Raw genomic sequence first — 12,755 nt, 5'->3', positions numbered from 1 at the left:
AGAATGTCCCTCAAAACCTTGTCAGATTCAACAGAACAAGCCATTTACTTTTCCTTAACCGTCTCCTCAAGCAAGGTGCCTGGGTGGTTCAGTCAGTTGAAGTCCAGCTTCAGCTCAGGTCATGATCTCGCAGCTCGTGAATTTGAGCCCTGTGTCCAGCTCTGTGCTGACAACTCAGAGCCTGGATCCTGCTTCAGATTCTGTGTCTCTCTGTCTGCCCCTCCCCAACTTGCACTCTTTCTCAAAAATAAACATTGAAAAAAAAATTTTTTTTAAGTCTCCTCAAGGAGCTACATTATTTTAGTGATTCAAAGGGCTGCTTATGGACCACCAGTTCAGATTTCCAGATGTTTTAATTAGTTCTTAAATACAGTTCTCACAAAAGCTTGGACTGTTAAATTATTTTAGTGAAAATTTAAGTTATGTATAAAATACAAATAGGAATGTTATTAGATGATTAATTATTTTAAATGCTGCAGTTATGATTTGCCAAGTCAAAAAACTTGTTCAGCATTTTTAGTAATGACATGGTGAGTTCTTGTGCCTTCCGTTCCTATCTAGGGTATGATGTGTGACATGTAGCCCCCAGTTAAGACTCCAGACAAGAAAGATGCATCTTTATTTATTTTTTAAAGTTTATTTTTTTTTATTTTGAGAGAAAGAGTGTGCACACATGAGCAGGGAAGTGGCAAGAGAGGATCCCAAGCAGGCTCCACAGTCAGCAGGGAGCCCAGATTGAACTCACGAACCATGAGATCATGACCTGAGCTGAAACCAAGAGTTTGGACACTCAACCGACTGAGCCACCCAGGAGCCCCAGGTGCATCTTTTTTTCAAAAAGAGGTGTATTGATTTGTATTAGGAAAACAGAAAAGACCCAAGTTAGTGTTCAAGGGAGAATAAGCAAACTCAAATGCCCAGGAAAGGCAGGTAAAAATAAAGTAAAAATAAACAAAAACAAAAACCATTATTTTACATTGCATTAAGTTCAGGGAAATTGTTAGGATTCTCTTTATTTTGAATTCTACAGGAGAAAGATGATCAGGTTAATTATTCATTGCGACCACCATAAACAATGATCTTTTCCTACTCTTGAGTATAGTACAGTTGACCCTTGGACAACATGCGGTTAGGGGTACTGATCCCCTACACAAAAATCTCAGTATTACTTGACCCCCAAACACTTAATCATCAAGAGCCTACTACTGACCAGAAGACTTGCTGATAACCTGAAGAGTTGAACACATATTTTGTATGTTATATGCATCACATACTGTATACAAAGAAAATGGTTTTTTTTTTCAGTTTAAAAAAATTTTTTAAAAGTAATCCCTACCCCCAGTGTAGAGCTCAAACTCAGGACTCCAAGATCAAGAGTCACACTACGTGTGAAAATTTGTGGAAAAAAGCTGAGGTTCTGAATGATGTTACCTTCCTCTAGATTTACTTTTGCTTCTACAGGCACTTAAGAGTATAGTTGGGAGCACCTGGGTGGTTCAGTGGGTTAAGCATCCAACTCTTGATTTTGGCTCAGGTCATGATCTCACAGTTTGTGAGTTCAAGCCCCACATCAGACTCTGGGCTGACTGTGCGGAGCCTGCTTGGGGTTCTCTGTCTCCCTCCCTCCCTGCTTCACCTCTGCTCATGCTTTCTCAAAGTAAATAAACTTAAACAAGCAAACAAAAAAACGAAACAGTGGCTTAGAATAACCATCCCATGAGATTTTGGGCCAGGAATTTGGTGAGGTCTCAGGTGGAAGTTTCTTCCATTTGGTGTGGCATCTTACAGTGGCACTTGGTGGTGTTTATCTGGCAGCTGGGTTTGCTGGAAAATCCAGGCTGCACTGCCATGCCCAGTGCCTTGGGGCGAGAACAGCGAGAAGGACGGTCTTGGGGCCTCCTTATGTGATCTTTGCAGTAGGGCCGTCGGACTCTTTCTGTGGTGGCTCAGGACTCCAGGAGCAATTGTTCCAAAAAACAGTGAAAGCTGCTGCTGTCCTTAAGAGCTCAGGCTGGGAAATTAAAACAGCATCAGTTTTGCTGTATTTTATTTGAGCTGTCCTCAAGCCCACTCAAGACTCAAGAGGAAATGACATAGACTCTACAGCTAAACAGGAAAAGCATGGAAAAATTTGTAGTCATCTTTAATTTTCCAAAATACCCTTATCCACCCAGATATAAAGCCTGGGGAAAAAATAATAAAGTTCTTTTTGGATTCTCTATATAATTGTTTAATTTTTTTCTCCTTTCTTGCCTCCTTTTTAACATCCCTAAAGACACCCAGCATGACTCTGAGCTAATCAAGTGTATCTGTGCTCATATTTTATGTACAAAGTAACAAAGTGATCTGACATTACAGTTTCACCATTTGAGTGAATTTTTCTCTTTTCATTTTAGAAGTAGTTAGAAGGCTTATCAAAATATCACAGGAGACGGCATTTTTTAAATGTTGGAATCACCTGGTTTATAAATTGTCCAAATGTTAGTAATAAACTAACGTCTATTCTGTGCCCCTACATCCCTGGGTTTCCCGCGTGTACGAGACAGGAACTCTGCTCCTCGGCTTCCCGTGTCTTGCCCCTCGACGCGCAGGTGCTTTCTCCTGGCACTTGCACCGGTGACGAGACTCGCAGCGCGCAGGTCGTGCCTGGGACTGGCACCCACGCGGCGGAGCCTACAGAATCGGACGAAGTCACAGAAGGGAAGACGACGGACCAAGACGTCCCACGAGCAGAGACGCCAAGTCCCCAACAAAACACTGGCAAGTTGACGCTAAAAATCTATAAAAAGAATTACACACATTACAAAGTGGCACCAATTCCAGGTGTGCCAGGCCTCGCTCACCGTGGGGCGGGGCAGCGGTGACGGCGGGCGGGACCGGCAGGGCCGAGACCTGCAACATCAGCCAGCTCGCCGGCCACCTGCCGCGACCCGTGGGCCTCCGGCTGTAGCGGAAGTGCGCTCGCGCCCACCGGGCCAACTCTCGCAACCTCGTGGGGCAGCGCGGGATCCGCCCGGCGAGTGCCCGCCCCTTCCTGAGGCTGGAGCGGAAGTGCGCGCGCTCCCGTCCGGCTCGCTTCCGGTCTTTGTGGGGCGCTGTGGGCTCTTCGGGCTCCCGTCGGTTTGGACCGTTTGACCCGTGGTCTCCCCGGGAGGGACCCGGCTGCCGGCCTCGGGAGCTGCAGGTGAGCGCGCTGCTGCTCTCCCCTGCCCTTCCCCGCCGGCCCGAGAAGCCGCAGGGGCGGGGGGCAGCCTTCGGGAGCGGCGTCCGCCGCCCTTTCACCTGCTGCGGGGCTGCCGCGCCGGTTTCGTGGTTTCCGCCACACGCCTGCCCGTTAAAAGAGGCCGTCTCAGTGTTTATTACTTGTTTGCTCTGAACGTTGGTTGTGTTCCATTTGGTCGTCCTTTATTCTAGGGCTAAATGGAAGTGTTGCCTTTGTGAAGTCCTTAAACCCTTAGCACCTTTTACTGAATCTTTCTCTTTAATGTGTTAAGTCTTTCGTATTCAGTTTCCGTGAGTGTCGTGAATTATCCTGGGGGTGGCTTGCAAAGCGCAGAAGTAAATTGTTAGAATTTGCAGTTTTCGCTTATGGTGTAGCTTGTGTTAAAAGCGACGGCTTCTCCCTCAGGTCCACCCTTGCTGGAAGCACCGCTAGAGCTTCTGCACGGCCGCGATGGCGTCGGCCTGGGCTGCGCCGGCCCACGAGGAACAGGGTGCGCTTCTGGAAGTAAAGGTGGAGGAGGAGGAGGGGTACAGGAATACCACCAGACGGGATCAGAACCTGCAGAAGAACAACACCCACAGCAGGGAGGTCTTCCGACAGTACTTCAGACACTTCTGTTACCAGGAGACGCCTGGACCCCGCGAGGCGCTGCGACGGCTCCGCGAGCTGTGCCGCCAGTGGCTGAGCCCAGAAACACACACCAAGGAGCAGATCCTGGAGCTGCTGGTGCTGGAGCAGTTCCTGACCATCCTGCCCGAGGAGCTCCAGGCCTGGGTGCGGGGACAGCACCCGGAGAGCGGGGACGAGGTGGTGACCGTGCTGGAGGATCTGGAACGGGAGCTGGACGAGCCTGGAGAGCAGGTGAGAAAATGAGAGATGGTTTGTGATTGAGATAAGGTAAGTTACGGATTTGTAGGCCAGAGCAAAGGACAGCATTATTCCACCAAGTCATGGAAATTTGGTTAATGTAGACCTAACTTATTTATATCTTTTTTATGGGAGGATCCTGTATTTCTGTAATGAGCTTATGGTTTCTAGTTGATGAAATGCTACTCAGAAACATTAGAAACAAGATTTATTTCATTATTATTTTTTAAATTTACATCCAAGTTAGCATATAGTGCAACGATGATTTCAGGAGTAGACTCCTTAGTGCCCCTTACCCATTTAGCCCCTCCCCCCTCCCACAACCCCTCCCATAACCCTCAGTTTGTTCTCCATATTTATGAGTTTCTTCTGTTTTGTCTCCCTCCCTGTTGTTATATTATTTTTGCTTCCCTTCCCTTATATTCATCTGTTTTGTATCTTAAATTCCTCATATGAGTGAAGTCATATGATGCTTGTCTTTCTGTGAGTAATTTCGCTTAGCATAATACCCTCCAGTTCCATCCACGTAGTTGCAAATGTCAAGATTTCATTCTTTTTGATTGCCGAGTGATACTCCATTGTGTATACACACACACACACACACACACACACACACACACACACACATACATATATACCATATCTTCTTTATCCATTCATCTGTTGATGGACATCCGGGCTCTTTCCATACTTTGGCTATTGTCGATAGTGCTGCTATAAACATGGGGGTGCATGTGTCCCTTCGAAACAGCCCACCTGTATCCCTTGGGTAAATACCTAGTAGTGCAATGCTGGGTCGTAGCATTTTAATTTTTTGAGGAACCTCCATACCGTTTTCCAGAGTGGCTGCACCAGCTTGCATTCCCACCAGCGGCGCAAAAGGGTTCCTCTTTCTCCACATCCTTGCCAACATCTGTTGTTGCCTGACTAGCATTACTGTTACTGTTAGCCATTCTGACAGGTGTCAGGTGGTATCTCATTGTGGTTTTGGTTTGTAGTTCCCTGATGATGAGTGATGTTGAGCATTTTTTCACGTGTCAGGCATCTGGATGTCTTCTTTAGAAATAAGATTTCTAAGAGAAAATGTTAAGTGAGCATAACGGGGTGCGCAGCAGTCTCTTGGAAGGGACATCGCTTCTGTTGCAGGATACAAGTAATTAAGAAATAAGGTCTTGCAGGTATATGCACTGCTCTGCATCCGTTAAAGGATTAAAAGATGGAGAAATCAAGGTCACCATCTTGGAGGAATGTGAGGTCAGAGCAGAGAGGAAGGTTCAGAGAGCAGGGACGAGATTCCTGGAGTAGTAGAGCCCAGTTAGGTCCGACACATGGGTAGTGAGTAGAAGGGTTGAGAACAGAGTCCAGGACCTTGAGTATCACCTGTGGAGTGTAGAGTCTGTTCTGTAGGACACAAGCTTCTAATCTTTTCTCTTTAAGTGAGCTTCTCTAACGCCAGGATCTAACCAAATTATGTAGAATTCTGTTCTGTTTTGTTCCAACATTGATAAAAGACAGCGGTTCTCAACCAGTGGCAATTTTCTGCCCTAAAGGGCATTTGGTGATGTCTTGGCACATTTTTGGTTGTCATAGTGGGGGGAGGTGCTACTGGCATCGAGCGGCTAAAGGGTAAGGATGTTTTGGAATATCTTATAACGTATAGGATGGCGTCTTATAACAAGGATTTTTCTGACCCAACATGTCAATAGAATCAAGACTCAGAAGTCTTGGTATGAAGAGTATAAAACAGGGAAGTAATAAAACAAGAAGTGCAACTCAGCATTGGCAAGGGGGAGGAACATGTGGCAGAGTTTGAAGATCGGAGTTTGAAGTAGAGTCAAGACAGTGAGGCTATGAAGGATGAGGCATGTCTTAGGTAAATATTAATTGGAAACGATGATAGATTAGATGGATAAAAAAGGGAAAACTCTCTACGGAGCAATCTATTCTAGGCTAAGCGCGGGGGATTTCAAGCTTGAGAGACTAGTGTAATTGAGGTGCTCCTAACAGAGTTCAAGGCTATCGGGGATGGTGGATTGGGGGAAAGTTCATTCGTTCAGAAGACGTTTATTGAACGTTTAATACGCACCAGGCACCATTCTAGGCACTGGAAACGCAGCAGTGCACAAAGCACAGAAGTTGCCTCTGTCTTGTAAACAGATTCTAGTCTAATGAGAGTAGTAACCAGGTGGTGCCAGGTGGAGATAAATCCTATATGAAAACAGCAATGAAGCGGAAAAAAGGTATACAGTGAATGAAGCAGAGACTGTGGGATTTTTGACAGACTGGTGAGGGAAGGCCTTCCAGATGGGGTGACATTTAGAGCAGAGATCAGGCTGTGCAGTCACCTAGGCTGAGGATATTCAGCCAGAGGAAATAGTGGGCAGGTGAGAATGTGCTTATCGTGGTAGAGATGCAGGAGATGAAATCAGGTAGTTAGAACGAGATCAAATCATAGGGGCACTTACAGGCCATTGTAAGGACTTTGGATCTTATTCTGAGATGGAAAGTCATTGGAGGGTTTTGAACAGAAGAGAGGTTTAATCTGACCTAAATGTTTTTTATTTATTTTTATTTTTTAATGTTTGTTTATTTTTGAGAGAAAGAGCATGAGGAGGACGAGGGCAGAGGGAGAGGGAGACACAGAATCCGAAGCAGGCTCCAGGCTCCCAGGTGTCGGCACAGAGCCCGACGCGGGGCTCGAACCCACGAACCGTGAGATTATGACCCTGAGCCAAAGTCGGACGCTTAACCGACTGAGCCACCCAGGCGCCCTATGACCTAAATTTTAAAAATAATCACTCCAGCCGCTCTGTTGGAAGAGTCCTAGATTAGGGTTCGTGGTGGGAGTGCAGGAGGCCCAGGGTCAAAGGTCGAAGCAGGGAAGCCCGGTCAACACTAATCCAGGCAGGAGGTACCAGTGGCTTGAACTGTGACAGTAGCAGTGGAAGCAGCGAGATGCAGTTGGATCTTGAGGGCATTTGTTTGAACATCGCATCGTGTCACATGGGTTTGTCATTCAAGGAGATGATAAAGGCGGGGAAAGGAGAAGGTTTGGAGTAGGGGCGGGAATCTAGAGTTACTAGGTTTTGGACGTGTTGAATTGTAGATTCCTCTTAGAACCCAATTGGAAAAGTTGGGCAAGCAACTCCACTCAGCAGAGGGATGTGTGCTGGAAATAACAAAATTGGAGCTTGTCATAATATGGCTGATATTTAAAGCTGTGGGACAAAAGGATCGACAGGACAGTGGAAAATGAGAGGGAGTGGCCAGGGAGATGGGAAGAGAACCAGAAGAAAGAATGGCACTCCCAAGTGCGGGCAGAAGTAATTTGGTTTTAAACATGTTGTCTTTGTACTGCCCTTTCCCTCGAAGCATGCTGGGGGTGGCTGATGGAATTTCATCCTGATTTCTGAGGCCTCACCAGAGATCCAGGGACAGAAGGAAGGCACAGCTCACTGTACTGGCCTTTTTCTCCTTCCAAATTGAGGTCTGAAAACCTTTTTCTGTCTGCCTCTGAGAGCATCCTACTGACTTTGGCTCTTACTCTGGGGTCAGAAATTACAGAACGAAGCTGTGTTGGAAGTAGAGGCAGCGTGTGGTGATTTCTTACTCCCAGAATGTAGCTGTTGCAGGATTGGGGGGTAACTTGAGGGTCTGTTGTATGCCAGTGCCCCCGCAATGTGCCTCATGCACAGTCTGAGTTATGCACGATCTGAGAAACCACCCAGGGACATGGAGCTCCTGAACCAAGAAGCAACAAAGTGTGGCCCCCAGATCGCTGCCTTTCATACCACGCTGGGGAAATACGATTTATTTTTAAATACAAGAGGGAGTGATTCCGTGGAGGAGTGGAAGCCAGAGTGAGTGAGTTTAGGGAGCAGAGGTCAGAGGTGCAGGAAGGGATGGGGTTGAAGGCAAGAGTTGAGGTTACAAGGTACGGGCCTTGATGAAGCAAAGGCCTCTTCCTCTAAGTGGAAGGGAGTAAGTGTGTGGGGGGTGATGAAGAAAAGAGTGGGTGATCTCTGATGTGACCATGACCTTGGACAAGGAGAGAACAAGGTCATCTCCTGGAAGGAAGTGGGGGAGGAGCCTCAGAAGAGTAGAGACTGTAGGGAACAGCTTCCTCCTCCCATCCCCTGTCTTTCCTCCCTCTTTCTCCTTTGTTCCCTCTGCCTTTTTGCCTCGTTTCTCCATCATTTCTCTTCACTTAGCCCATCCTTTTTTTCTTTTTCTCTTCTGTTAATTTCCCCCAAGTTCTTTTCTTGTGCTCGTTACTTCCCTTTACCTTCTCTTCCTTCTCTCCTTCCTATTTTCTTCCTCTCGCATTTCCACTTTGAGCATAAGACAAAGACATGACGGTGGCACAGCCAGCATTTTTTAGCGGTTCAGAACAGAAGGGCGGGGTTCCTGGAGGAGGTGGCTTGTATACAGGCTTTGAAGAATGAGGCGCGTTACAGCAGGCTGATGTCTGGAAAGAAGTGCAGGTGCCGGAGAGCCGGGTGTCACTGCCCCGGATCGGATCCTATACCGTTGTTTCCTGTTGGCAGGATGAATGTGTCCACCGTGTCCCTGTCCACAGTGAGCAACAGGACACGCTCTTGCAGGAGACGGCCCTTGTGGGAACAGGATGGGAGCCCGGCATGTCCCTCCCATCCGGGGTTGCCCGGCTGAAGTATGAATCTCCAGGACCTGGAGCCCAGCCGGAGGAGCAAGGTAAGGAAGACAGAGCAGCTTGGGAGGAAGGGAAGACAGGCAGGCACAGGACCTGGGGCCTCTTTAGTTCCGTGTACCGTTTCTCCTCGTCCCAGTCAGGACAGCCTCTTGTGCACGGACTTTCAGCTGGTTCGGTTTGTCACACTTCAACTCTCATTTTCTCTTCATGTTAATATTTTGTTCTCCACTCCTGCAGTATTTTATGAGATCACTTAATTGAGTCCTTCTGATAGTTACTTCCCTTCATACTGACTTCCCTGCTATTTCTGGCCTTTATCCTGTCAGATGGTGCTACTGTCCTCCTGCCTTCAGTAACCAGGTTTTGGCCCAGGATGTCTGCAGTTTTCAGATGGTTCAGGAGAAAGCATATATGTGTGTACTCTTAGGAAAAGGAGGAACAACAGAGCAAATGTGGCGGAATGTTAAGTTGGTGAATGTGCGAAAGACCCCACATTCCTTATCTCTGTGTTCTCTACATTTAATTTTTAAAAATAGGTAAAAATTCATATAGTTCAAAGATAAAAACTTAAAGTTACCCAGTGACAAGTTTTCCTTCCACTCATTCCCTCTGCCATCTGGTCTTCTCCTTGCCCTGAGATGAGTTGTCACTGTTATGTTTCTTGTATGTGCTTCCCTAGAGATCTTTTTATATGTATACGTTTTTCCACATTCAAGCACATACATTTTCTTCTCTTTATTACTAAGATGGTAAAGGTTTGCGTTTTTTAAAAAAACTTTTTATTTTATTTATTTATTTATTTATTTGTTTATTTATTTATTTATTTTAATGTTTATTTTTTGAGACAATGCGAGAGACAGAGTGCAAGCAGCAGAGGGGCAGACAGAGGGAGACACAGAATCTGAAGTGGGCTCCAGGCTCTGAGCTGTCAGCACAGAGCCCGACATGGGGCTCAAACTCAACGGACAGTGAGATTGTGACCTGAGCCGAAGTCGGATGCTTAACCGACTAAGCCACCCAGGCGCCCCTAAAAAAAATTTTAAATAGAGCATGCATGCACGCACATGAGTGGGGGAAGGGCAGCAGGGGAGACAGTCCCAAGCAGGCTCTACACTCAGAGCAAAGCCCGACTCTGGACTCTATCTTACAACCGTGAGATCATGACCTGAGCCGAAATCAAGAGTCAGACGGACGCCACCCAGGCGCCCCATATTTTTTATTTCCTAACAGCACCTTAATATTAAAATGTATGGATGGGAGTGCCTGGGTGGCTTAGTCAGTTGAACATCCGACTTCGGCTCGGGTCATGATCTTACGGTTTGTGGGTTTGAGCCCTGCGTCAGGCTCTGTGCTGACAGTTTGCTCAGAGCCTGTAGCCTGCTTCAGATTCTGTGTCTCCTCTCTTTCTCTCTGCCCCTCCCCGGCTCATGCTCTGTCTCTCTCTGTCTCTCAAAAATAAATGTTAAAAAAAATTTTAATGTATGGATGAACCACACAATTAACTTGTCCATTCCCCAGTTGTCCCCAGTGATTTGCTCTAACAGGTAGTGCTGTGGTGAGTGTGTGTGAGTACTTCAGTATAAATTCCCATGTGTGGAATTACTAGCCCCAAGATTAAATACAGTTGTCATTTTGATGGATATTGGCAATTTGGTCTGTATGAAGCCCGGGTCAGTTTACACTCCCACTGGCGATGTGTGATACCCATTTCATGAACAGTGTTCTACTGATGGACGGAGGTGATGGGTGCAAATTGTACCTCAATACTCAAGTTTGCTTTTCCCTTATTTTGAGGTGGGCATCTTTAAGAGCTGTTGTATTTCCTTTCCTGGAAACAATTTTTCCTTTGCCCAGTTTTTATTGGATTATTGGTCTTTTCCATAACAATTTTTGGAGTGTTTTATGTATTAGGTCTGTTCTATGTTTCAATACCATTGTACCGTCCTGCAGAAACTCTGGGTTCTTAATATGTTTTTCACCTGAATAATGAGTGTCTGATGAGGTGAGCATGTTGTCTAATGAGGTGGAAACTAGTAACTGTGATCCATTGCAGTTTCAGGTGTTGAGACTGGAAATAAGTACAGGAACTTAACTCTGAAGCAAGAAGTGTCTGAAGAAGCAGCACCGCAGGGGAATATGTGTAGCGGATTTGAAAGTGACATGTCCCAGTCGGCTAGGTGCAGAGAAGCGGACGGATCCGAAGCAGAAACAGAAGAGTCTTCTGGACACTCCAGGGAAGGTGAACAGTCTGCGGGTGATGAGAACAGACTCCGTCTGACTGAACAGCAGAGGGTCTGTCCAGGAGAAAAACCTCATGAGTGCGAGGAGTGTGGAAAAGCCTTCAGTCAGCACTCGAACCTCTTAGAACATCAGAGGGTCCACACTGGAGACAGGCCCTACAAATGTGAGGAATGTGGGAAAACTTTCCGTGGGAGAACCGTGCTGATTCGGCACAAAATAATACACACCGGAGAGAAACCGTATAAATGTAATGAGTGTGGCAAAGCCTTTGGCCGCTGGTCAGCTCTTAACCAACATCAGAGGCTCCACACAGGAGAGAAACACTACCACTGTAACGAATGCGGCAAAGCCTTTAGCCAGAAAGCGGGCCTCTTTCACCATCTCAAGATCCACACGAGAGACAAACCATACCATTGTGCTCAGTGCAATAAAAGTTTTAGTCGGCGTTCAATACTCACTCAACACCAAGGAGTTCACACTGGGGCAAAGCCCTATGAGTGCAGCGAGTGCGGGAAAGCCTTCGTTTATAACTCCTCCCTGGTTTCCCACCAGGAGATCCACCACAAAGAAAAGTGCCATCAGTGTAAGGAGTGTGGGAAATCCTTCAGTCAGAGTGGCCTTGTTCAGCATCAGAGAATCCACACTGGAGAGAAACCTTACAAGTGTGACGTATGTGCAAAAGCATTTATTCAGAGGACAAGCCTCGTAGAACATCAGCGAGTTCACACTGGAGAGAGACCTTACAAGTGTGATAAGTGTGAGAAGGCCTTCACTCAGAGATCGGTTCTCACGGAACACCAGAGAACCCACACCGGAGAGAGGCCGTACAAGTGTGACGACTGTGGGAACGCCTTCCGAGGCATCACCAGCCTCATTCAGCATCACAGGATCCACACTGGGGAGAAACCCTACCGATGTGACCAGTGCGGCAAAGCCTTCAGACAGAGGTCAGATCTTAGCAAACACCAGAGAATCCATAGTAGAGGTGCTCCCTCTAATGAGTGTGGGGAGTCGTTCAGGCAGCCCTCACCTCATAGGCAGCAGCGGACTGTCCACGAAGGGGAGGAGTCTGTTTCTGGGATGACCACGGGGACGCTGTGTCCCAGAGTACAGGCTGGAGAGGAATACTAGCTTGGGAGTGATTCCAACGGCAGTCACCGTTGCTACAAGGACACCTCAGACGTCTTGTAAAGGGTTCGCCGTGTGCCGTGCGTGACATCAGCTGGTGTGTAGGACAAAGAGCGTAACACGAAAGTCCTCTTCTCGCCAGTTTACGGTGGAGCCTGGGGTCCGTCAGGTCATGTGTGAGCTTAGATCAGACTGCAGGACGGCAGAAGTGATCTGAGCCGCGTGTCCGTGAGGTGGCGGGTGGCGGCCAGTGCTGTCTGTTCTGAAGGACGGATCACCAATGCCTGAGCGGGTCAGCCAAGATTGTATTGAAGATCGGGGTTCAGTGGGCAGATTTGGAAGGCGGGGTGGAAACCAGGGTAAAGCCCACATAGGGGGAGGCGAGGACGCTCGGGGCTTGTGGCGCCAGTGGCAGCCTGAGGTGGGGCATCTGTTCAGGTGGGCGGTGGCGGAGATACCCTGGGAACGGCTTGGGCCGGGCTGGGAGGGCGCGGACGGTGCCTCTTACAAAAGGCACAAAGCACTTTTCTTAATTCCTAAGATCTGCCTGTAAATTAAAATCCTTCTCTGTTTTAAAAGTGAGAGTACGCCTGCTTCTGGAGAGGGTGACCTAGCTACAGTGTC

The 12,755-nt window shown here is 47.4% G+C and overlaps 1 protein-coding gene across 1 annotated transcript in view; it reads left to right on the top strand.

Moving 5' to 3' along the window:
• The first annotated feature begins 3,039 nt into the window (after positions 1-3,039).
• The window catches only part of LOC106989579 (uncharacterized), a 58,588-nt gene continuing 48,872 nt past the window's right edge, over positions 3,040-12,755 (top strand). The window contains exons 1-4 of the mRNA XM_027051855.2: positions 3,040-3,184; positions 3,629-4,084; positions 8,638-8,803; positions 10,816-11,950. Coding sequence (XP_026907656.2) covers positions 3,674-4,084; positions 8,638-8,803; positions 10,816-11,950 — 1,712 coding nt within the window. The 5' untranslated portion in view covers positions 3,040-3,184; positions 3,629-3,673. The remainder of the gene's footprint in view (positions 3,185-3,628; positions 4,085-8,637; positions 8,804-10,815; positions 11,951-12,755) is intronic.

The sequence above is a fragment of the Acinonyx jubatus genome, chromosome B2 (genome assembly GCF_027475565.1).
Source record: "Acinonyx jubatus isolate Ajub_Pintada_27869175 chromosome B2, VMU_Ajub_asm_v1.0, whole genome shotgun sequence".
Classification (NCBI taxonomy): Eukaryota; Metazoa; Chordata; class Mammalia; order Carnivora; family Felidae; genus Acinonyx; species Acinonyx jubatus.
The sequence above is the reverse complement of the archived record's forward strand: the minus strand, read 5'-3'. Positions and strand labels throughout refer to the sequence as shown.